Source organism: Gobius niger (assembly GCF_951799975.1).
Source record: "Gobius niger genome assembly, chromosome: 16".
NCBI lineage: Eukaryota > Metazoa > Chordata > Actinopteri > Gobiiformes > Gobiidae > Gobius > Gobius niger.
The window spans coordinates 3,383,799-3,408,006 of record NC_136867.1 but is presented as its reverse complement, the minus strand read 5'-3'; the positions used below and the strand labels follow the sequence as shown (position 1 = coordinate 3,408,006).

Below are 24,208 nucleotides of genomic sequence, written 5' to 3'. Positions count from 1 at the left end.
TGCTTGGTAGACTTGGTATGGAACTTCAGTGGCAAATATCAGAGTACAAACCCTAATGTTGTGTTTTATTTGCCAAGTGCTGGTGTCACCACTAGGGATAGGCGGATCGATACCAAACGGCTACTTTTTAAGTATCGATATTGGGCAAAAAGTATCGATACTAATTTGCATATGTAAAAGGAAGGCGGGGCAGCAATTATCAGGATCAGGATGTTCTTTGTTCTGAGCCAAAACAGTCACAACAGCAAAGGATTGAACTGAGCCAGTCCTATCATTCTGGTTTAGGTTCTATTTGTCATTTAAGTATTAATTTAAAATGTTGTTTGTGTATTTAATTTCACATTAGCATTGTTTCATTAACCAGTTAAAGTGATATCATTTTTATTGACCAATTAATTATATAAAACAACCAGTTTTAGAAATGTGTATTGATTGAAATACATTCACCCATATGAAATGACCAGTATCGGTATCGGTATCAACAAAAAAGACTTCAAAAGTATTGGTATCGTATCGATTCCGAAAAATGTGGTATCGCCCATCCCGAGTCACCACATTGTGCCGTCTCTGGCTAACATTTCCCAGGGTTGAAGTCCGCCTCCCCCATCAGAGCGTCGTGGGTTTGGTTGTTCCAAAGTAACCGACAGAGATGTGACACACTCACCCAGTTCTCCTAATCGTATCTGTGCACACTTATTAATGAGGGAATATGAGGAGCACAGCAGCGCCGCTAATGTGGCTGTGGTGGATTAGCGTGCGGCGATGCTATCGTCTGACACAAATACAACGCCACACACGGCGCCCCATAGATGTTCACGGGGGGGGGTGTGGATTATATAACATTCTTTTTTAAACCCCACATATGAGGTCAATGTTTTCAAATGAAATGGCCTGTGGAGTCATGAGCACATTTACTCACACAAAAGTAAGAGTAGTTTATGTTTACACTTTGTTTTACACTTTGTTTCTTGAGTGGAATATATCTACAGAAAGCAGGATGACCCCCATGCTTTGGATTGCCAGCTCGGCTAACACCAATTTGCTTTATATCTTAAAGAGGGCATACTGTAAGCAGAATCAACTGTTTTTGTAGTTTTAACCATGCTGTAAAGGTCCTTGAAAAAATGCAGACTGCTTTGACAATCTATTTAGCATGTACAAATCCTACTGCTGACTGAGAGGGCGCTCCAACTTCACTTTGGGATGACGGTCAACATGATCCATGTTAAATGCTGTCTTTTCCTTATACACACATTGTTGTAAATATCAACACTTAGATGCCTGAAGAGGGTTTACAAGATACAACCCCCGCCCCAAAGCAGTCACTGTCCAATCAAACCTCATAGCAACCGTTGCTTTCTCCAAATCTTAGAAGCTAACCGAGTGTGATGCGTTTTTCTCCTTTCAAAGCCAAAAAAACCCCACGATGCAAGTAGCACCTGCTAACTTATAAGCCGAGGTAGGACTGTCTTGTTATTTGCAGAGAGTTTCATGAGCTGTCGTTGATGCACCAAAAAGCAGTTTCTTCCGCTGAAATACCTGGTTTCAATTTTAAGTGCTACAGGAAGCACTTAAGATAAGATAAGATAAGATAAGATAAGATAAACCTTTATTGATCTCACAAAGGAGAAATTCACTTGTTACAGTCGGCGTTCAAGAAGAATGAACTCAGAATTAATAAAGTGCAGCTGATACAGAGATTATTGCACATGTTACTTCACAGTCTTATTGTACAGTCTGACAGCAGTGGGGATGAAGGCTTTGCGGTAGCGCTCCGTCCTGCACTGAGGGTGTCTCAGTCTGCCACTGAGAGAGCTGCACAGCTCTTCTACAGTCCCGTGCAGTGGGTGGGAGGTGTTGTCCATGATGGAGGTGAGCTTGGCTAACACCCTCCTGTCCCTCACCTCCTCCACAGAGTCCAGGGGGCAGCCCAGGACGGAGCTGGCCCTCCTGACCAGCTTGTTCAGTCTGTTCTTGTCCCGCTCTGTGCTGCCCGGGGCCCAGCACACGGCAGCGTAGTGGAGAGCAGAGGCCACCACAGAGTCATAAACAGTCCTGAGCAGAGGCCTGGTCACTCCGAACGACCTCAGTCTCCTCAGAAGGTGGAGGCGACTTTGGCCCTTCTTGTACAGGGAGTTGGTGTTGTGGGACCAGTCCAGTTTATTGTTGAAGTGAACACCCAGGTACTTGAAACTGTCCACCTCCTCAATGTAAACTGCATTATGCAACTTTTTATGTGAAAAAAAGTTGATATTTGTGCGTATTTGACCTTGTAGTGACCCCACGGCTGTATGAGTGGTCAGCATGGTGCCTTTACGTTCCATCACAGTGGTCTCTGGGACGCTCCAGGATCAACTGTTTGGATGGAAGTGATCCTGGAGCGTTGTTGAGTCCACTGTGATGGAACGTAAAGGCGCCATGCTGACCCCTATATTCACTATATATATATACATGCTTTTCAGTCATGTGACTTTTGTTGTTATAGTGGCCATTTTGAACACCGAAGTAGAATTATGCAGTACTACAACATGTAACACTCAGGATATAAAAGAAAGACAACGGATTGGAATTTTTATTTACTCGTAGTCATTGCTCAAGAAGATAAGAGTAAAAACACTGTCCCAGAGACACCCGTTTATGTGAAGAAACCAGTCAGTGTTTAAGCTGCTCAAGACGTTAGCATGCTACCGGTTAGCATTTCACTCCAAGAGAAAGCCCTGAACCACACTCCAAACATCTAGGCTTCGATACAACATGTGACAGAGGTCAGAGCTGAGCTGATACTGTAGTATTTCCTCAGCGTTCATAGATGTGAGCCACACGTGCGTTTGTTGTGTTGTAGCCATTGACAGTTGATTTAACGCTAACCAGTAGCATGCTAGCGTCTTGAGCAGCTGACATGACAACCTGTAAAAATGAGGAGTGAAGCAGATCTTAAGTAAATCTTGCTGTAGCTCGACAGACAGAGCTGCTCTGTCACATTTGCCACATTTGCTGGTCATATCAAACAAACGTGCGTCTCCGGGGCCGTGTTTTCGCTGTTATCTTCGAGCTCAATGATTACGAAACACATAAAAACGCCACTGTTATCAATTGTCTTTCATTTTCATCCTGAGCAGTGATATTGCTGCACGTTGTAGTACTGCATAATTCTACTTCGGTATTCAAAATGGCCGCCGGAACTATGTGTGATGTCATTGGAAACGCATGTGCAGCCGTGGGGTCAAAAACACAAAACCTTGAACAGTAATAAGAAAAAAACAATTCTGTTCTATCTGGTTAACTCATATAACTAAATGAATTTGAATTTTATTGTATATATTTTTGAATGAGAGCAAATAGTTTATTAATTTATGAACACAATAAAACTTTGAAATACATGTGTTTTTTTTTTGCTGTGTTTATGGTGAGAACAAAAAGCTACGTTGGCGTCAGTGTTTGATCTTTTTTACCGACTTCATTCACGCTTCAGATATGAAACCATCACTGTGGATCCGTCCCATAGGACTTTGACACGCAAGTTCATCAGATGTTGAATTTACATTTTTGTCCGAGTAGTTAAAGCTCACTGACAGAAAGCTGGCAGTTCCTAGCTTTCAAATGAGGAATGCCGTGTCCAAACATAGTGATATAAAGTGGGTAAAGCAGCTTTTAACTGTAGTGCCTGCATTCTTTTACCCAGGGCTACCTTTGCATTAAGCCGTTTTTTTAAATGAACTTACCAAACATTTTTTAGATTCATCCTGGCGCCCCTGAAGCCCGTCCAGACCGGAGACACTGTGTCCTCTCGCGGTGTCCTCTGAGCTGCAGGAGGAGAGCGAGCCGAGCCGAGCTGGAGAAGGTCCAAGAGGCAGTTAGTGACACAGCTGTTGTCAACACGGCTCAACTACTGGCACAGTCCGCCGCTCTCTGCAGCGCACCGGGGGGAAACCAAACATGTGTGCTCCACATTCGCTTCTAAATACAACAACTGTGTATATCCAAGATAGGTAGAAACTCCAGTTCAGAGTGGGATAGATTTGTTTGGGGGCAAAGACTCCCCCGGTGTCAATTCAACAGCTCTGTCACATGGAGAGAATCAAAAAGATGCAACTCCCAAACCCTTGGTACAAAAAGCCTGTCCATGTTTGCTGCAGTTATGGCCGTGTCCTGTGAGATACCCTTAAACCAGCTGGATGTGCGCAGGAGGCATGAGCACATGTACATATGAATACAATATTTGGAGACAGAGGTAATCCCAGGCAGGACATAGACATAGACATAGATATTGATAGTTGAGGTTGAGTCTATCAGTCATGTGATGACGTCACCATATTAGCAGCAGAGAAATAACGGCACATATACATGGAGTACATTCAGTCCACATCCAAATCCGTCATGTAATATAATAATATACAATAATAGTGGCTTATTTCCAAGTTTGATTTTAATTTTTTGGCAACGCTCAGTGTTTACCGGCCCTTCCTCCTCCGTTTGTCTCGCTCTCCTCCTGGCCTCCTCTGTGCTCCTCTTTACTCTTAGGATCAGTGGTTAGTGCTCTCGCTTCACAGCAAGAAGGTCCCGGGTTTGATTCCCACCTGGACGGGGCCTTTCTGTGCTGAGTTTGCATGTTCTCCCCGTGTCTGTGTAGGTTTAGTCCGGTTTACCCTACCGCTAAAAACATGTACAACAGGACAGGATGAATGATGTGTATGAGTCAATGAATGATGGTGGCGCAGATGTGTGCAGATGTGTGCAGTCGCGACAGCGCTTCTGTCAGTCCCCCCCAGGGGAAACTGAAACTACAAAAGTAGCTTACCACCACCGAGTGTGGAGTGAATGTACAAGATCTACTTCTTCTTCTTAGTAAAGGTCTGAAGTAAACAAGTTTTCATTCCCGGAGTGTTCGATCGTAGTTGATTCCATGTGAATGAGTCCGTGCAGGGTTGCCACATTCTCCATTACATCATACATATCTTACAAAACCATAGTATTTCAGGACAAACTATCGTAAACTATAAATATGACAATAGCGCTGTAGCACCTGCGCAAAAAGCATTGTCACCGGTGTTGTTTTATTTTCCTCGCTGCTTTAATTATTTTTTCTTTTAAGACCGCTGTTGTCTGTTGAAGCCATTGTCTCCTTTTGACTAATTAGCTAAGCTAATAAAGAAGCGGGTAAATGACAGCGTCACGAGCATTGAGACGGAGTTACGTCTTGCTGACCAGACGCCCCCCCTGGCTGCAGCCGAGGCAGGAGGATAATGCGATAGTGGAACTGTAAAACTGAGGGGACAGTGCATTTAACCAGCCTCTGAAATGATCATGCATCGTACAGGGTTCAAATAGATTATACAAATATGATAGTTATCGTACATCTGGCAACCCTGAGTCCGTGGGAGAGAAAAGTTAAAAGCCGTGCGTGCGATGGGCCGCGGTGACAGTGGAGAGACCGTCCCAGCTTCAGCTCGCTCGTATCAGCTGACGAAACTATATGTGGAACACGCTAAAAAACGAGCTGCTAGATGGTAACTCGGTGTAACACTGTTTATTGTCCCATCAAAACAAGGAAAAGGGGTGAAACGGCAGAGAGAGAGATTAACAGACAACTAGTCGACTCGTCTAAAATGATGTCGACTACTAGTCAACACCATTTTAGACGAGTCGACTAGTCTGTTAATGCCCTAAAAGTAATAGTACTATTGAACACAATTTAGCACATTGCTTAGTAAATCAGGCCCTTGGAAGCAGGGCTGATTTAACCTACCCATAGGCCCCTGGGCTAAACATGAAATATAGCCCCCCCCCCACTCTGACCCAAGATGGCTTTCATATATTTCACTGTTGACAAACAGATCAGCACACGTACTTCTGTTGTTTATAACCTTTAATAAATAGAATAATCAACATCCATCCATTTTCTTCCTCTTGTCCGTTGCTTGGTCATGGGGGCAGCTGTTGGAGCTGCCCAAATCTATTTGCACCAGCTCCTTATGGCTCCTCCTGCAGGGGGTGGGTCCACAGAAGAACGGCCTCACGGTTTTAACCGGGCCTGTTGGTCTCTCATAAGGGGCTTCAGAACCGCTCTTTGTCTGACCCGTCACCTAGAACCTGTTTGCCATGGGAGACGCTTAAGGGGCACAAAGCCCCCAACAACAGAGCTCCAGGATCATTCGGGTGCTCAAACCCCTCCACCACCTCAAGGTGGCGGTTCCAGGACGGGGACACTGGTTATTGTCCCATTAAAACAAGGAAAAGGGACATTCATGCTAAAACTAGGCAGAGAGAGGGAGAGATATTAACACACAACTAGTCGACTCGTTTAAAATGGGGTCGACTACTAGTCAACACCATTTTAGACAAGTCAACCCGAGATGGCTTACATATATTTCATCGTTGACAAACAGATCAGCAGTCGTACTTCTGCTGTTATATAACCTCTAATAAAAAGAATAATCAACACTTTTCAACCACAAATATTGGCAGAATTGTCTTTTTGGCTCAGAATCCACCACTACACACTGACTCATTAATGTAAGCGATCATAGCCACTCACAGAGGTGTGTTTCCAATCAGAAAACTACCTAAAGGGAGAACAAAATGTTGTATCCTCCAGCCAGCCCTGCTTGGAAGTTCAACTATTCCAGAACTGACAGGAAATGAAGTCAGGAAGTTCTCCGACAATGGTATTCTGCTTTGAGGGCACTTAAGTAAAAAAAAACAAAAAAAAACATAGGGAATCTTAGCATCAGATAGTTGTTCTACAGCGCCTGCTACTTGTCCCCTCTCTCTCTCTCTGGTCCCCAGGGCATCTTCCTTTTCCGGTGCTGTATGTTGTTCCATTGCTGGTCCTGGTAGTATAGTGCTTGTCATCACACCCGAGTGCTCTGTGAGAGAGCCACTCCAGCGCTCTCCGGTGTGCTGGAGGAAAGCCCCGTCTTGGCCCATTGTTCCCGGACGGGCTCTTTATGGACGTCAGGAGCACAATACGCGTTGATGAGAGCAATTATTGTCCCTCCCCGGGTCTTTTGGGACGTTGGCGCTGACAAAGACGTGCCTTCTGATGTATGGGGGTTATAAAAAGACTGGGATGAGCCATGTCGCACACGATGGAACAAACAAACCATGATATGCTCACAGGAAATGCCCATCTACAGTATGCGGCGGATCGTGGACATTTCAGAACTATAAAGAGGCTCACGTTGGTTCCAGAGCTGATTCTAAATATAGGTGGGAAATAGACCCACCTTCAGTGACATGCTGTATGCATATGGGGTCAACCCTGTGTTCAGGACCTATGTTCACCACGGTGGTAAGCTACTATTGCAGCCACATCTGCCCTGGGGTAGACGGACAGAAGCAATACGCTCTCGCTTCACAGCTAGAAGGTCCCGGGTTTGATTCCCACCTGAACGGGGCCTTTCTGTGTGGGGTTTGCAAGTTCTCCCTGTGTCTGCGTAAGTTTTCTCTGGGTATTCCGGTTTCCCCTACCTCTAAAAACATGTACAATAGGCCAGCATGAATGATGTATGATGGTGGTCAGAGGGACCGCTGGTGCAGGTGTGTGCAGTCGCAACAGCTCTTCTGTCAGTCTCCCCCAGGGGAAACTGAAGCTACAAATGCAGCTTATCACCACCGAGTGTGGAGAGAATGTAAAACGGTCTCATGTAAAGCGCTTTGTGACCATGTCTGTGAAAGGCGCCTCATAAATAAAGATCTTCTTCTTCTTCAAGGCAACCAGTGTTAATTTTGACAACATATTTTGTTTTAATTTTAGTCAAAAAAAACTTTTCAATTTTAGTCTAGTTTTAGTCGACTAAAATTGCATGTCAATTTAGTCGACTAAAATTGAGACTAATTTAGTCGACTTATATTTATAATATTCATTATAATCATATTTAATCGTGGTCCTCGACTTCATGGAGCTTCTTCCACATGAATAAAGCACAAACCTGTTCATTTGACAGTGAATTTATATGATATGAGGCTTTTTCAGACGGTCAATACAAGTTTGGAGGATTTTAGTCTCTCCTTTTCATTTTTATTTAGTCTTATTTTAGTCGACTAAAATATCTGGACATTTTAGTCATAGTTTTAGTCTCATGAGAAACATTTAATTTAGTTTTAGTCCAATTTTAGTCGGAAAAAATATCACTTTGACTAAAATTAAGACTAAATATTTTAGTCGACGAAATTAACACTGAAGGCAACCAGTCTTTGCCATCAGCTCTTCTGATCACCACCTATTCACTCACTCACTCCATCCATCCCGGCATATTGTACATGTTTTTAATGGTAGGGGAAACTGGAGCACCCAGAGGAAACCTACTCAGACACGAGGAGAACATGCAAACTCCACACAGAAAGGCCCCCTGGGACTGGGGACAGAGCCTTGGACCTTGTAGCTGTGAAGCATGAGCGCTAACCGCTGTACCACAGTGCCACCCGTGTGCTCAAAGAGACTCCATACCTCTATTTGAGACCTCTTTACTATCAGACAGGTCTCAGAGACATTGCAGAGATGTCACAGAACCCTCTCACAGGTTGAGGACAACAAATAGTGTTGCCACAACTATGGAGACCATGCAGACTCTCCTCTGAAATCTAGCCTGTTCATTTTTACAGACTACCTGGTGACTCACCATAGCTCCAGCTAGTCTTCGGCCTTTAGATAATCCGAGTTGCAGACACATTACAGAGACTGCTGTAACTGGCCGTCTTTGCAACTCTCCTCCGGTGAGATAGGTCCTTTACTGCTAAACTAAAGGCTGCAGACACTCACGACCTGTAAAGTTTACATCCTCCAGAAACACATGAAATCTGTGTGGCTTTGTAATGGCTTTTCCTGCTGATGACCAGGCTGCAGTAGATGATGGATCCAGTGCAACTGTGTAAGAGTCTGGTCACAATGCTAATACAAAAAGCTTTGTTTCCAAAAAAGTACTAGCATATTGTTGTCCAGGAACAGCCCAAATCAAATGCTCTGTGCTTGTTTTAACTGCTGTCTATATAGAGTGAAACCAAAAGCTTAAAGCTGCAGTCCAGAGTTCGGTACGTTTTGGTGATTTTTTCAAACAATGCACCTTCTCTTGTCCCTCCCTCGTCTTCCAAACACTCACGACGAAATCCCAGACTTTCTACACTGAAGACACTTACAGTGGACTGTGTTGAGCTCCTGCAGACCACGTGGTGCAGGAAGGGGACGACTCTCAGGATGGTCATCTCAGGCTTTCACACGTGGACACAGGGATGACCATGTACTACACTGACCGGTGTAAACTGTCATGTTTTGTTGAACATAATTGACTAATAAAGTTTCTCAGAAAATCTACTTCCATACTTGAGAATTACACCGTCGCATCATAAACACAGTTCATAAGTATACACACACCTATACATACCTAATCCAAAGCTATACGTGACAACAAAACATTGAAATGGGAAACTACGTTGTCTATTGGTATCTTCAGAGAACGCTAACTTAGCCTCATTTTCTTTTCTTTTAAACTTTTAGAAAAGCGAGGATTACTGCAGCTCCAATATCATTCAGTAGCTTTTTATAAGCACCACATAAACGTGAATAAAGTTTACCTGTTTGCCTGAGCAGCAGAGGAGAAGCATGGAGGAGGGGCGGGGGTGTGAGCTCTGAATCAGGAAGGTGGGGGCTGTGAGCAGGGGCGCTCGTTGATTGACAGATCCTGCATCCTGGATACTCAAATCCTATTGGCTTAGATAAACCAGTCATTTTGTATAGGAGTCTATTGGGGGGAGGCGGGACTTAGAAAGCGCAATGTATATCCTGAAACACCAGCAGTATGTTATAGCCAATGGGTGAGGAACGTGCTTCTGCATGGTCCTCATGGCGGGGAGCTGACATTGCTGTAATACCACCCCCTTGTGGCCAGGGGTGACTCCAAAAGACACGTCTAAATGGACTTCAGACCTCCCTAGAACGGCTTAAAGCCTGGCTCCAAGAGTTGAAAACGCTGGGGTAGGTGAAATATGTTTAACCACGCTGGTTTTTGTTTATCTGCCTGTGGAGCTCTGTGGAGGCTCCGCCCACCCCGCGAGTGCACGGCTTCCTGCCTTTTTGAAGGAACAGGCTGCAAAGGAGGAGACAGAGCAGCCATTAAGGTTCACACAGGACTTGGGAACCTTTTCAATGAATGGGGCTGATTGGGACTCACTCATCTTTATTATATTATATATATGGTTATAGCACAGGACCATACTATCATTTTTAAGCATTTGAAAGGTTTTATACATAAATCAGTAACTCTGGACTGCACCTTTAAAGCAGCACACTGTTACGTGTAGAAAGAAGTACAAACGTGTTAAAGGAATAGGCCACCGTTTTTACATACTGAGATATGTTCTTACCTTAGCTTTGACGAGTTCTTTAGGACCTGTCTGGTCTTCACCCGTGCCTTCAGTCACGTAAACACCGCGCAGACGGCGTTAGCATGTAGCCTCTCCCTCTCTCCTCTATAGCTCAAAAACAGGTCAAGATAGAAGCTACCAAGCTCTTCCACGTTTTCCCTATTTAAATATGGTTACGTGAAGTGTTACACTACAAAGTATAATTACACAAAATTAAACAATGTGGATTTTCTAAGCGGATAAAAGGGGGAACTATATTGTAAGGCGTAATAATACCAGGAGTAGTTCAAAATCCGCGCAGTAATCTTCACTTTACTGCGCAGTAATCTTCACTTTACAGTTATTGTAACTGGTATTATTACGCCTTAAAAATCCACATTGTTTAATTTTGTGTAATTATACTTTGTAGTGGAACACTTCACATAACCATATTTAAATAGGGAAAACGTGGAAGAGCTTGGTAGCTTCTATCTTGACCTGTTTTGGAGCTATAGTGGAGAGAGGGAGAGGCTAAATGCTAACGCCGTCTGTGCTGTGTTTACGTGACTGAAGACACGGGGGAAGACCAGACAGGTCCTAAAGAACTCGTCAAAGCTAAGGTAAGAACATATCTCAGTGTGTAAAAACGGTGGCCTATTCCTTTAAAAAACTACAATTTTGTTTTGCATTGTGAGCCCAGGGGCACATTTTATTAATAACACAGGTTTGAAAAATATTTTTTTTGATTTATCTTTCAATGTTGAATGTACCACAGCTGTGAATGAGTCAACCATTCAATCAAATCAAAACCCAAGTAAAATGGAATGGAAACTTTCAATGAACTTTTACTTCATCTGATAAAACGATCTTTTTTAAAGGAATAGGCCACCGTTTTTACATACTGAGATATGTTCTTACCTCACTTTAGTCGTGTTAATATATCCCCATCTGGTCTTTGTCCGTGCGCTCTGTCACGCAAACGGAGCACATACGCAGCCTCTCCCACATGTCACATAGCTCCGAAAAAGCTCACGATAGAAGCTACCAAGCTCTTCCACGTGTTCCCTATTTAAATAAAGTTACGTGAAGTGTTTTCATGCGAAGTATATTTACCCAGAAATGTAGCATGTCGATTTTATAAGCAAATAAAAAGGGGGACTATATTGTGAGGCGTAATGATACGAGGAGTAAAACGTCCGCGCAGTAACTCCTAAAGGTTATTGACGGAAGTGAGCGGGGGAAGTCTTTAGGAGTTACTACGCGGACGCTGTGCTCCTCGTATCATTACGCCTCACAATATAGTCCCCCTTTTTATTTGCTTATAAAATCGACATGCTACATTTCTGGGTAAATATACTTCGCATGAAAACACTTCACGTAACTTTATTTAAATAGGGAACACGTGGAAGAGCTTGGTAGCTTCTATCGTGAGCTTTTTCGGAGCTATGTGACATGTGGGAGAGGCTGCGTATGTGCTCCGTTTGCGTGACAGAGCGCACGGACAAAGACCAGACGGGGATATATTAACTCTGCTAAAGTGAGCTAAGAACATATCTTAGTATGTAAAAACGGTGGCCTATTCCTTTAAGTTTTTTAAGTGTGTCTCGGAGACTTTGTATTATTTATTTTCACTATGGCGTCGTGTCTTCAGATAGGAAAAAAAATGCAAAATCCTTGAACATTTTCTGGGTGTTTTCTAAGTCTTGTTCAGGATCAGTCGACCCCCCCTCCAGTGGCGCAGCAGTATTTTTAGCGTGCATTAGCAGCCTTGTCGTGCAGTTGTTAGCCGGTGTCGGGGAGTTTGTCGACCCGTGAAAGAAGTGTGGGGTCTCCAGGGAGGGGCTCGGACTTCAACTCGCTCAGGCCGTGGAAGGAAACATCACACTGAAGAGATTTGACCGCGGACTGAGCGGATCGATACTCACTTTTTGGAGCCGACAGTTTGGATAAAAAGTCAAACCTGGAGTGATGTCTTGGAGTTGATTCAGCCTCTAGTATTTGTGAACGTGTCAAGATGCGGTTCTTCTGAAGCTACGTCATATCTGTGGACGCGCGGGACAGCCACACGTGTATAACAGATATATGTTTACAATATATCTGTGTAAGCTCTCAGTCGTACAGGAGTGGTCCATCTTCAATGAAGGTGTTCGAATCGTCTTCTGTGTTCAGTGGTTGGAGTCTCGAAGCAATTTAGTTTATTCTATTAGATGCAAAGAACATTTTATTGGAGAAACGAAAACAAGTATTACGGAAAATACTTTATCAACACCGAAGAGAAAGCACTAGCGGCCCCCAGTCGGCTGTGCATCTCCACCTCAAAGCCTCCAACCACTCCTTTGAGGACGGAGAGGTCAAAATCTTAGCAAAAGAAGAAGGTTGGTTTGAACGAGGAGTAAAATAAGCTATTATTGTCAAGAAAGAAAATCCCTCCATGAACCGGAATGGGGGACTCAGATTTAATCTTTCTCCACTTTACTCTAACCTCCTTCAGCGACAGCCGGTTTCTGCCAGTCCAATGAGACGGCACATCAGCAGCAACAGAACAATAGGCAGGTAATTAGCAGTGATCAGCCATGAATAGTCAGGTAATCAATAGTGATCAGCTTTGAAGAGTTCAGGACACATCGATCCTCTGGAGTGAGCAGGTCGTTAGAGACGCTCTACTTCAAAGGTGTTTACTCACAGGGAGGGTACCGGTAGTTTCTGGGGAGGAGCCAGGCCTACCCCAACTCCTCCCCTTTGGTCTTTACCTAGGCTGCGAGCTGAACAGAACGCTAGTTCGCTGACGAAGCCTTTTGGATGAGAGGCGAAACGTTCGAGACTCCAACCACTGAGTACAGAAGACGACTCGAATACCTTCATTGAAGGTTTACAATATCGAAAAAATTAACTCTTTATTCATGCCATTTCTGCTATTCTGATTCGATGAAAGCTCGACTTTGGAAATTCAGATTATTTTTTTTGACTGCCTCGCTTGCCACTGTAAGCCTTAGGCCCTGTCCATATGAAGTCAAGCTGAGGACCAAACACGAAGATATTTGATCAGTCCATACGAGCCTGGTGTTTTGGGGGTCTGTAAACCAACATTTTCCAAACTAGGTCCCAGAGTGGAAAGACCTCAAAACGCTGTTTACGTGGCGCTGTTGTTACAACGTCTCTGCAACTTTTACTAAAACGGTGACATCACAGCTCCAGAGTGGTGTCTGTGATCCATAATCTACTGACCTTAGAATGAGTTTTACTCATGGATCTATGATGGTTTGACTCCGCTCCTCTTTGCTCCACGCAGTCCACAAGCCACAGGTGACAAGTAGAAAAACACGAATCAGTCTGTGTTTTTGGACTGACAGTAAAAGTCACTGACAGGTTTTTCTGCTTTAGTCCCGTTACGTCTGAAGAATAAACTCTCCTCCTTGTCTCTTCTGTAGATCCTAATTCCTTGAATCAGTTTCATTTTCACTGTTTACATTCCACATGCATCTATTATCCGTGTTAGCGTCACAGCGCCTCACACAGGCCAATGTGTTTTTTTAAACTGCAAATGGCCAATAAAGAAAGTTTCTGAAAATATAAGCGTTTTGTCTTCGTGTGGATATAGCCTTAGGGTTGTCCCAAAAAAATTGATTGCTTGATACTAAATCGATACTAAAAGTGGTATTGAAGCGAGATATTCATTTGAGCAGGTATCAATACTTTCTGTCTCCTCCTACAGGAAGTTTTTAGAGTAGTGTGCAGGCTCTAAAACTAAATGTGTGCATTGTCAAAGAATAGGATCTGATTAGCCCACTGGTTCTGTAGGTCAAAAGGAGCATTTGATAGAAACGGTACAATTTGCAATTGTGTCTAACACTAGCTTAGTGGCATCCATTGGTTTACATGTATCAGTTAGCATTTTTTCTCCTAAACATTCTCCAATGTCAACTCTATAGATACATGTTTCCCATCTGTTTTAAAGGGACTATAGGGAATTTAAAATGTTAAAATTATGTATTTTCCTCCCCCTACATGTTCCAGCCATGTCCTAATGTGTAGAATGAGCTCAGACCTGTTCACCACAACAGCCTCTAAAATCCACATGTGGCCTGAGGTGGCAGTAATGAGTATAAAATGGCCAACTTGCATCCAGCCCCTTTCACATTGTGCTTTGAATGAATGCACTGTTATGCTCCTAAATAAGACAGCAGTGAATGTTTACTGGTGATGAAGGTAGAAACAGTGTTGAACCTGATGGTTATGGGGCAAATCCAGTCTGTAAGTAGTTTATATTGTAAGTTAAATTGTATATATTTCTTTTTTTTTTTATCAGGTTGTTATTGCTAACTTAAAAGTACTACTACTAATATGAACTTCTGGGTGTTTTTTTCCTGTTCTATCCCACAGACCGGTGCAAGAAGCAAACGGCAGCCTTCCCCAGGGACAATGGTCAACACTGTCTACAATGATGAGGAACGGGGAATCCAAGACAAGGAGAGCAAGGAGGAGAGCATCCTGGCCATGCTCGGCATCATCGGGACCATCCTCAACCTGCTGGTCATCATCTTCGTCTACATCTACACAACCCTTTAGGAGCTGAACACACTGGTCATCATCTACTCTCCACCGGCCTGTAGAACCTGTTCTCACATGAACCTCCACATGCCAGTCATCAATCATCTTCCCCTACATCAACAGCACTCTGTAAATAGACCATGGGCTGGTCATTATCTATTCCACTGCTCCTACACTCCACCCCCGAGTCGCCCTGTTGGACCAGAATGCACTGCTCATCAACCAGAACACTCAGTAGGATTTGAACATAGTTGTCATCTTTGCCCACATCTTCATGACTCTAAACGCTGGTCTTGGTTCTTTCTTTCAAATATTGACTTGTGAGAGGATCACAATGGCAGATTTTACCAGAACACTTGGGAGACTTTGTGATGGGCGTCAGAGACGCTGTCCAAGCACAGGATTCCACTTTGGGGCAGAGGGCTACAGCTCTGTTTGCAGATAAACACAGTATGACTGACTGTGCAGCTGCAGCAGATGCAGGACAGACTTTTTTCAACATGTTCCTATACAAATCTAAATTGTACAGTTTGGGGAGTTTAGTCCACTGGTACCACTAAGTTTGTAATCAGACATTTCTTTTTCTTTCCTTTTTTAAAAAATCTGCAATCACCTGAAACCAATGGGAACCCATAATCACGGCATTACAGCTTATGTAGCCGAATGTTTAGCCTGACACGTGTGGGGCTAGACATTTTTGGGTGAATGGTGTACTGTAAGATAATACTGTGAAGTGCATATAATATACATATGACATGATATATATATCATATATATGATATATAGTGTTCATATCCCCCATGAGCAGTCCTTCAGGTTTAAACAGTGGTAGTCTACAGTACACACCAGAGCTGTAAGGGTATTGGAGCGGTTATGGTCCTTATGTAGTAGACCATAACCGTCCCAATAGGCATGCTGTCTATTGGGACGGTAACCTCTGTTATATCTCCTTTGTACCAGGCTATCACAGCTGTGTTGTTGGTCATGAATGATAAACGTGAGTTTACCAAACTCAAACATGTGAAGCAGGAGTAAGAAATGTTCTCCCCATGGGAAGAATTCCCCCCCAGCATGTGTATACTTTCACTCCACAGATCATTTTGAAATATAACTTATAACAAATCTTAACAATCCTATCAAATGTATTGTTCCCAGTTTAGTCTTCAGAGTGTAGGACAATGCTACTACCATGGGGAGGACAAACCTCACCCCACGCCTGAGCTAACATACCCCTGATGTACAGTCGTCTGCAGCCTCCCTGTGAATCATGCTCCACACAGCCTCACATGTGCAGAGACTTTGCCTTAACCAGGAAATGGATATTTCCCCGATGTACAATAAATCAGGTCATTAATACCGATGATTTTTGACTTACGCTGTACATACTTTTAATGTATTGCTAGTGTTGATTTGTTATTGAAAATGTTTTGTAAAAGTGATCAACTTTGTAATATGAACTTTCTCTGAGTAATTCTGTGATTATTTAATAGACACTACAGTAAATGTGTGGCTATATAAATACTATTGTATTTTGTCTTTGGGAATACCAGGCTGACACTGTGTAGAATACATCCTCTCAACTGTCCAAGTATTACCAGGAGCGTTTTCACATAAAGGCTGATCCGACACGATACGGTGGAACATGGAATCCAATGGCGACAGGTCTGCACAGACAGTGTGGCCAGTCATGCAGCTCTCACATGGACTTCTGTAGGAAGTTGTCTAGCTGGCAGACTAATGTGTACGTGTCTCTAGTCTAGAGAATGTTCTGTGACTTTGGGAAGATCTCGTGTTTGTGAGTCGATAAGTGCCTCAATCATCGTCACCTGTCAAAATATTTTAAAAGTCTTGGAAAAATCTGCGTTTCTTGAATTGTAACAAACATCTCATGAAGTAAAGTTGCACTCACTCCGACTATTTTGGGCAATAAATTACAGAAAATGAATAACTTAGGACGTCATTGCGGTTCTACCCCTGGACTTTCTGGTCGATCCTTCCTCTTGAAGCTTATTAAGCACATGGCCCAGTGTCCTGAATGTATCCACATGAATACACGTGTGTTCTTTGTATCTCTTAAAACAATGTAACATATGTTTTGGAGTATAACTCAATAATAGTTTACTCTGTTGTGTAGAAATTGCATTTTTCAGCTTGCACATTTGGTAAAAACTTTAATAAAATCTTCTTGAACTGTTTGGTCATGTTTTTATTTTATGAATACAGATTTAGTAGTAGTAGAAAATGTATTTGATGAATAAATAGAATATTTATCGTATGTTTTATTATATTACGCGATATTCTGCTGCAGCTATAGCAGTGTTTCTCAACTGGTAGGTCGCGGGAACCTTTTCTTACAATATTTATCTTAGGCACTACCTGGGAGTTAAAATGACAGTAGTTTGACTTTTTTTTTTATTATGATACAGTATTTTTATTATCCCTATCCGCGGATTAACTGTTAATTGGAAGTAACTTCTGAGGAAAGTCATTGTTACCCCCCTTAAACCAATAAAATTTTGCACAACAACCTGGCTTTGGCAAAAATATGTTGTTCTTCTGTTTCTCCTTCTCGCTCTAAAATCCTTTCCATCATTTCTCTGTCAATGCCTGATTTCAAACAACAATGTCCTTCCCTATCCTCCTCCATCCTTTCTGAGATTGTGTTGAAGACTTGACCAAAATTCACATCCGGGCAATTAATCCATCCAGGCACAAAAACAACGACATGCTCACCCCGAGCTACCTTCTGCTCCTAAAGGCAGCCCAACTTCAAAGTTTAATGCTATATCTCGCCGAATACGTCACTGAATCTTGTTTTTTTTTCCTGGACTGAACGCAGATAATTTAATTTCAGACGAGGGTCCTTCGAGCCGGCCGCACTCTGTGTAGTAGTAATTCTATTTGGCGGAGAGAGGGTCAAACGCGGCACAAGCATGGGTAATTAGATCCGGGAGGCGTGATGGGAATGGAGAAGTGCGGGGGGGACTGTGGAGGTGGTGGTTTGAAATATAGCAGTAAGAAGGCGATATCACGGTATTTTTAACTGCCGTCCGCCCATGTGCTCTCGGGGTAATCAGTGTGCAACATCGGAGGAGTTTTAACAGGTTTAGGGTAACCGAATGCCTCAGTATTTTCAATTATCCTGAGGAAAATATAGGACATTTTGGGCATTTTCAGGCATATAAAAATAAGCCGTTTTATGCCTTAAAATGCCCAAAATGTCCAATGTTTTCAGCGATGAGGTCCAAATCATGGATCGAGCCAGGTTTAAATTCATTTATTTTACTGGTATATTTGTTACAAAGACTTTTCCGGAGGGGATTTTGGATATCTTGTTTATCTTGTTTTGTTAAAATGAGCCGTTTATGTGTGGACAAATCTGCAAATATCTAGTTTTGCCTTGTTTTTTGAAATTTAAAACTCATTTATGAATTGGGGGGAAAAAAGTCAAAATAGGATTCAGTCCAAGGCTGAAAACTTTGCAGTCTGTGGTGCGACTTACTGTGTGTGGAGATATTGTTGCCACAATGTGAGAAAAACAGTGGCACAGTGGTTACACACATACAAGTAGTACAATTTCCCATAAATCTATGGAGAAACACTGAATCAGTGCAATTATTAAAATCAAAAAGCTTTTTTTAGTATGATTTAGTTTGTAAGTTTACTGAGGAGTCCAAATGGGCCCAGAACAGAGCTAACAGTGTCTCCTCTTGAGGGAGTTATTTACGTGAACAAAAGTGTCGTTGTTTAGGCATTTTTCACTCCTGCAGCATTCTCTCATTTAGAGAGGGGCCACTGTAATACAGAACATTTTTAAATTGTAAATTCGGTCCTCTGGGTCCCCCCAGAACAGCTGGAGGAGGTGTGTGTGGATCGGGAAGTCTGGGCATCTCTGCTGAGACTGCTGGCCCCGCGACCCGGCCCTGGATAAAGCGGAAGAAAATGGATGGATGGATGGCAATTCGGTCCAAAATACTCACAAATAGCAATGTACTAGGCCTCAGCGTGCACTCTCTAGGGCATGGGTCACCAACGTGGTGCCCGCGGGCACCCAGGGGCCCTTTGGAGCATGTCCAGTAGCCCTTGGGACTTTTTCTAAAGTGTAAAACACTTCATTTTCTTGAATCTAATTCTTAAAATTACAGTTATTTCGGTTCTTGTGACTCAGTATGAGTTTAAAATAAAGCTATTTTAATATAATATGGGGTCAATATCCTATAAGTGAACAGTGTACGTTTAAGTCTTTAGGATTTGTTTTTAACTGGCCTCGAACAACTTAATGCTCTTAAAGTAGCCCTCAGCTGAAATAAGGTTGGTGACCCCTGCTCTAGGGTGACCAGATTGGGATGTCCAAAAATGAGGACCCAAGAATGAGTGTTGATTTTTATGTATTAGTATCCAGGCTCAAAATATTTATATACAACTAGCTAGTCTCCACATTTGATATCCTGAGATTATGAGTGATTACAAAGAAATGTCCAACCCGTCATACAGTCCAGCTGTAGAACAGTGGTTCCCAACCCATTCCAAAAACTATGGCCACTACAAATGTTTAAAATAATGAATGCAAAAAATAATTTCAAACAAACAGCAATTGGAGTGTTTGATGCACCCGTACTCCTTTCTTATTAATTACAACGACAATATGCTATGTTATATGGTAAACTCAGGGAATAGAATTCAAGAGACAGTGGAATAATTATGGATAAATATTAGGGGTTGAGCTCTAACGGTTTGGGTCACGGTGCAGGACCCGTGGCTTGGTGCATCACGGTAGTGCACAATAAAACAAATAATGAGTAGGTTTTGAACTGAAATAGCCTAATGAGCGTTGTTAGACAGTATTTATAACCTTACAATAAAATTGGCAGTGCTTTCAAAGCTGCTTTAGAATAAAATGTACCTCTGGGCTCACAATACATGAAAGAAAAAAAAGAAAACAAATGGTCCAGCAGCAAAGTAAAAAAAAAGAAAAAAACTACGCAGTGCAGGCCATGCGCTCGTTAAGTGGTGGTTTCATTTTCGCTTTCACTCACACGGAGGATAAATCAGTCGGAGCAGAGCGTTTGATTAGAGGCTCGTGTTTGAGCAGGTTTTGGGCAGGAGAGACGTAAACAAAGACACGCAGATGTGTTTTGGAGGATGTACCTGTACCTGTGCGGAGCGTCTACAGCTGCAGTTTAGGGTGAGTGACGATGGCACACATCGCCCTGTTTGGATGCGCGCGCGCACACATACACGCCTGCGCACGCACACACACACACACACACACACACGCACGCACGCGCACACAGCCCTGTTTGGATGCACGCGCGCACACATACACGCACGTACGCACACACACGCACACACACGCACACACACAAACGCGCGCGCACACACACAGCGCCCTGTTTGGATGCGCGCACGCGCACGGCAGTCAGATCTCGTGCACTCGCGTTTTTGTGACGGCGGGTTGTCCTCGGACAGCAGCACCGCAGCACCACGGCTTCCTGGTGTTCCCAAACGGTCTCCCATCCCAGTCCTAACCAGGCCCGTCCCTGCTTAGCTTCAAAGTCGGTATGGGAAATAAACATGGCGGCGCCCAGGCGGCGGCCATTGAGATAGCGTTTTCTATAATAGATGTCAAAGTATGTCAAAGTAAAACATTACTTTGCCATTATTTCTGGCCAACACTGACTGTCGCAATGAAGGCTTTGTATGTTAAAACCGCATCGAAATGCTTGACCCCACTCACAGTTTATTTTATTTTTTCAATTCTAAGCAGTTGTTTCAAACCTTTAACATTTTAGTTTTTTTGCCAGAATATAAAAATGGCTATGAATTTACCCCGAACGATGCTTATTTTATGATGTTTTGTCGCAGGCGAGGCGGAAACATCCAGGACGTAGGCTACCTGTTTGCTGCTTTGTAGCAGCTGATCTCTTAATCTGATGTATTTATCTGGCAGAAACCGTCCATATTGTACCTTTGTCTGCACAAACCTGTGTGTGCTCTGAATCAGCTGATTACGCTTCATCTTTCATGAAATATCGAAGGTTGAGCTTAAATGTTGTGTTAAAATCTGTGCATGAATACAACTTAAAACTAATTGTGCATTTGTTCAGAATACTTCTGACTTAAAATGTAAACAGTTAAAACCTTTGTACAAAAGTTAAAATGTATTTACAACTTTAAGAATGCATAGGTTATTTACATAAAAAAAACTAAATGGTAAATTAATTGAACTTTGTTATAAAATATAAAATGTAAACCTTTTCTACGCTATTCTGCCTATGAATTTTCTGTAGTGACCATTTGTATTTAACTTGCACTGGGTTTTTGTTGTCTTCAAGGTTTTTCACCTGACCTAACTGAAAATAAAAAAAGTGAGAAGCAAAAGGATCCGAGTGGAATCCAGTTTTTAATCCAGTCAACAACCCGTCCTCGTCAAGTTTGAGCTATAAAGACTTGACACCACGTCATTGGCAGTCAATGAGTTAAGGTGAGTAATTGTCGGATTGTGATGAAATGTCACTTGATTACCACCACAATCTGCCTTTTGAGGCAAAAGTCCGAAATTGGTCTCGATGAATGTTTGTACGAACAGAAGTAGCCTAGTCTGCATCACTAATCCATCTGAACTTTGTGCTGAATTTCACGCATTTATGTTTATCATTTTCTAGTTTATTTATTTTTCTTTAGATTTGGCTAAAGCATGATTTAGATAAAGTGTGTAATGACATTAAACATCTGATTAACAAATTATTTCATGTTTAAAGTAAAGTAGAATTTGGAGCCTGATGTGTCCGGCGCAGTTCGGTTTAACTTTAAAGGATCTGTATCATTCTATTTTAGCCATCCCAAAGTAAACTTTAGGTATTTATGTGATATATTGTACCTCTACCTCTAGCAGTAAAACAAATAAAATATCACAGCAAGCAGCAGCAGTTATAAGGAGTTGACATCTGCAACACAGCGTGTGTGTTAGCCATTTATGAAGCTAACGCACACGCTAACACGCGTTTTGACTCACCGCAATGTCCTGGCCGCTCCATTGGGTGTTTTTATTTTGGGACTTGCGTTGGTTATAAAAGTTAATCCACTTTGATTCTAGTCAGACAGTCACAGAAAAACACTATTTTGGTGATAGTCGCCGAATCCCGGAGAGAAATTCCAACTTCTGGCGAGTGTCCTCTTCTTTAGGTAGATTGATTAAAGTCCTGCACCTCTCGTAGCCAAACCTGCTTTTCTCCGTGACATTATCGTTAGGTAAGACAAAAGAACAGGCGTGTCCAGAGTAGGTTAGAAAGAGCTCCATCTTCACAACTTTCAATGCAAACACGACATCTGTTCAGATGGAGGTGCATTTATTTTCTCCGCACGGGCAGCGCGGACGCCTCGGGCACTTCTTTCTTTCTTTCTTTCTTTTTTGCTGTCTTTCATCAGAAGTAATGAAAAAGCTGTGTTATAAATTAAAATCAGGCCGTAAGGAACTACATTACAGACGTCGGGCTCTTCCTGTTTGACACTATGATGTAAAACACGTCAGAGTGTCACAACTCAGTGGTTTTCCAGCAGAGGGCGGAGCAGGATTTAGGAGGATTACTGAGAACTGCGTGAATGAAGCCAAAAACCACTCTGGAAGTGTTTTTGATAAGGAAATAGCATAACAACATGGTCAATTTTGCATGACCTTTAAAACATAATCCACACAATTTGTTTAGATCTGCAGACGTCCATTCTAATCATTAACTTACTCAGTTTACAACATTGATCGCTGTAGTTCCGACAAAATGGAAAATCCAACCGCAGAACAGCTTTAAAGCATGATTTACTGAGAAAAACTCAATTTATCGAACACAACCTGTCTTTCACAGGCACAAACGCTGTCTAACACCACCATTGTTTCCATGCACTGACATTCACCGGCTGCTAGAAGAGCCCTACAGCTCACGGGACGTTTGGAGCAAACAAAGGGGGGAACTGACCCTGAGACCTTCCTGCTGCGAGGTCACAGCGCTGATGTCGTAACAAAAACAACAAGGGTACAATTTTTTTGCGGTTCATCTAAAAGTGGTGCCCACACAAAAGCGCTGCGAGACAAAGCCATCTCCAATCCACCGGCGCAAATCTCTCCCTAAGACGTTCCGCTCGGATAAGGCCCTGCTTAGGCAAACTAGGGAGGGATTTTCAGAAGAATCTGGCAGTTGACAGTGGTGAAGCAGGGGCACTTAATCACACTGCACTTTTCATATCTCCAGCTTCTGAACACGTATTAGCACAATAAATCATGGGAAAGTGGCGCATCACTCCTGGTCCGCAAACACAGGCCATAGCTATTACTTTACGCAAGGGTCTGTTGGTTTAGCGTGGCCGGACCATTTCACCAAACGCTTTCAATCTTTTTTTGGCGTTTGGCGAAGCGCTGGGGAAAGGGTTCCGTGCCGTTGCCCGCGTTGATAATGGCGACCCAGTTTGGAGCGGTAAAAGCTGACTGACTACAAAGCGTGTTTTGCCGCGTGTAGCCTTGGAGTGTGCCCTAAATGCGGAGCAAAGGGTTTGAAAACTCTCAAGCTTCTCTTAATGACTCCACTGTGTTCTGGAGACGAGAAATGAAGAGCTCAAAACACAAAGAGGGTGTTGGGGAAATGTATCTGTTGTATAACATATAAGAAAAGTTAAGTTATATAAAAAAAAAAAACTTCACAGTTGGCCAAAGTGCTGTATCATAAAAGAATGGAAAAATTAATAAAACTGTCCTAAACAGGGTAAATACAAGAAAATACAGCTATAAATAAAAATGTTCAGTAATGCAAAAACAGGGTACAATTGTAGCTTGTCTTTGAGTGTCCAGAAAAGTACTTTATAAAACAGTTGCAGTTGTGTTATGTGTAGTTAATGTCCTCAAAACAAAACACAAGAGAATGGGGAAAGTGTAGGAAAAGGAACTCTGACTGCACTTTTGCATTATTTTTATTATTCAGTTTCTATTTTGCCAAAAGTAACTCAAAGTAGTGTAACTCAGCTACATTTTTGATACAGTAATATGGAATCCATTCAGAATGGTGCCTGGACAGGACAGGTTTGCCTCTAACAAGTTGTCATTGTAAGGGGAGACACTGCAGGCAAAACTCAATTTTTTCAGTTTTCAGGTTTTGGGCCAAATTGGTCTCTGAACATACAAGCTTTCACTCGGAAACAGAAAATATGCCTAATCTTCACAAAAACATGTTTAAATATTGCGCTGATTCAATGTTCCCCCATAGACTTATATGGGAGAACGCAATTTCAAGGGCCTTTTTCTCAAAACACATTTTTCTGTCATTGTGGCAACACTATG

The 24,208-nt window shown here is 42.6% G+C and overlaps 1 protein-coding gene across 1 annotated transcript in view; it reads left to right on the top strand.

Annotated features, from left to right (window-relative positions):
* Positions 1 to 15,940, top strand: part of tunar (TCL1 upstream neural differentiation-associated RNA) — a 30,834-nt gene extending 14,894 nt beyond the window's left edge. The window contains exon 2 of the mRNA XM_079573238.1: positions 14,719 to 15,940. Coding sequence (XP_079429364.1) covers positions 14,719 to 14,904 — 186 coding nt within the window. The 3' untranslated portion in view covers positions 14,905 to 15,940. The remainder of the gene's footprint in view (positions 1 to 14,718) is intronic.
* Positions 15,941 to 24,208: the final 8,268 nt, after the last annotated feature.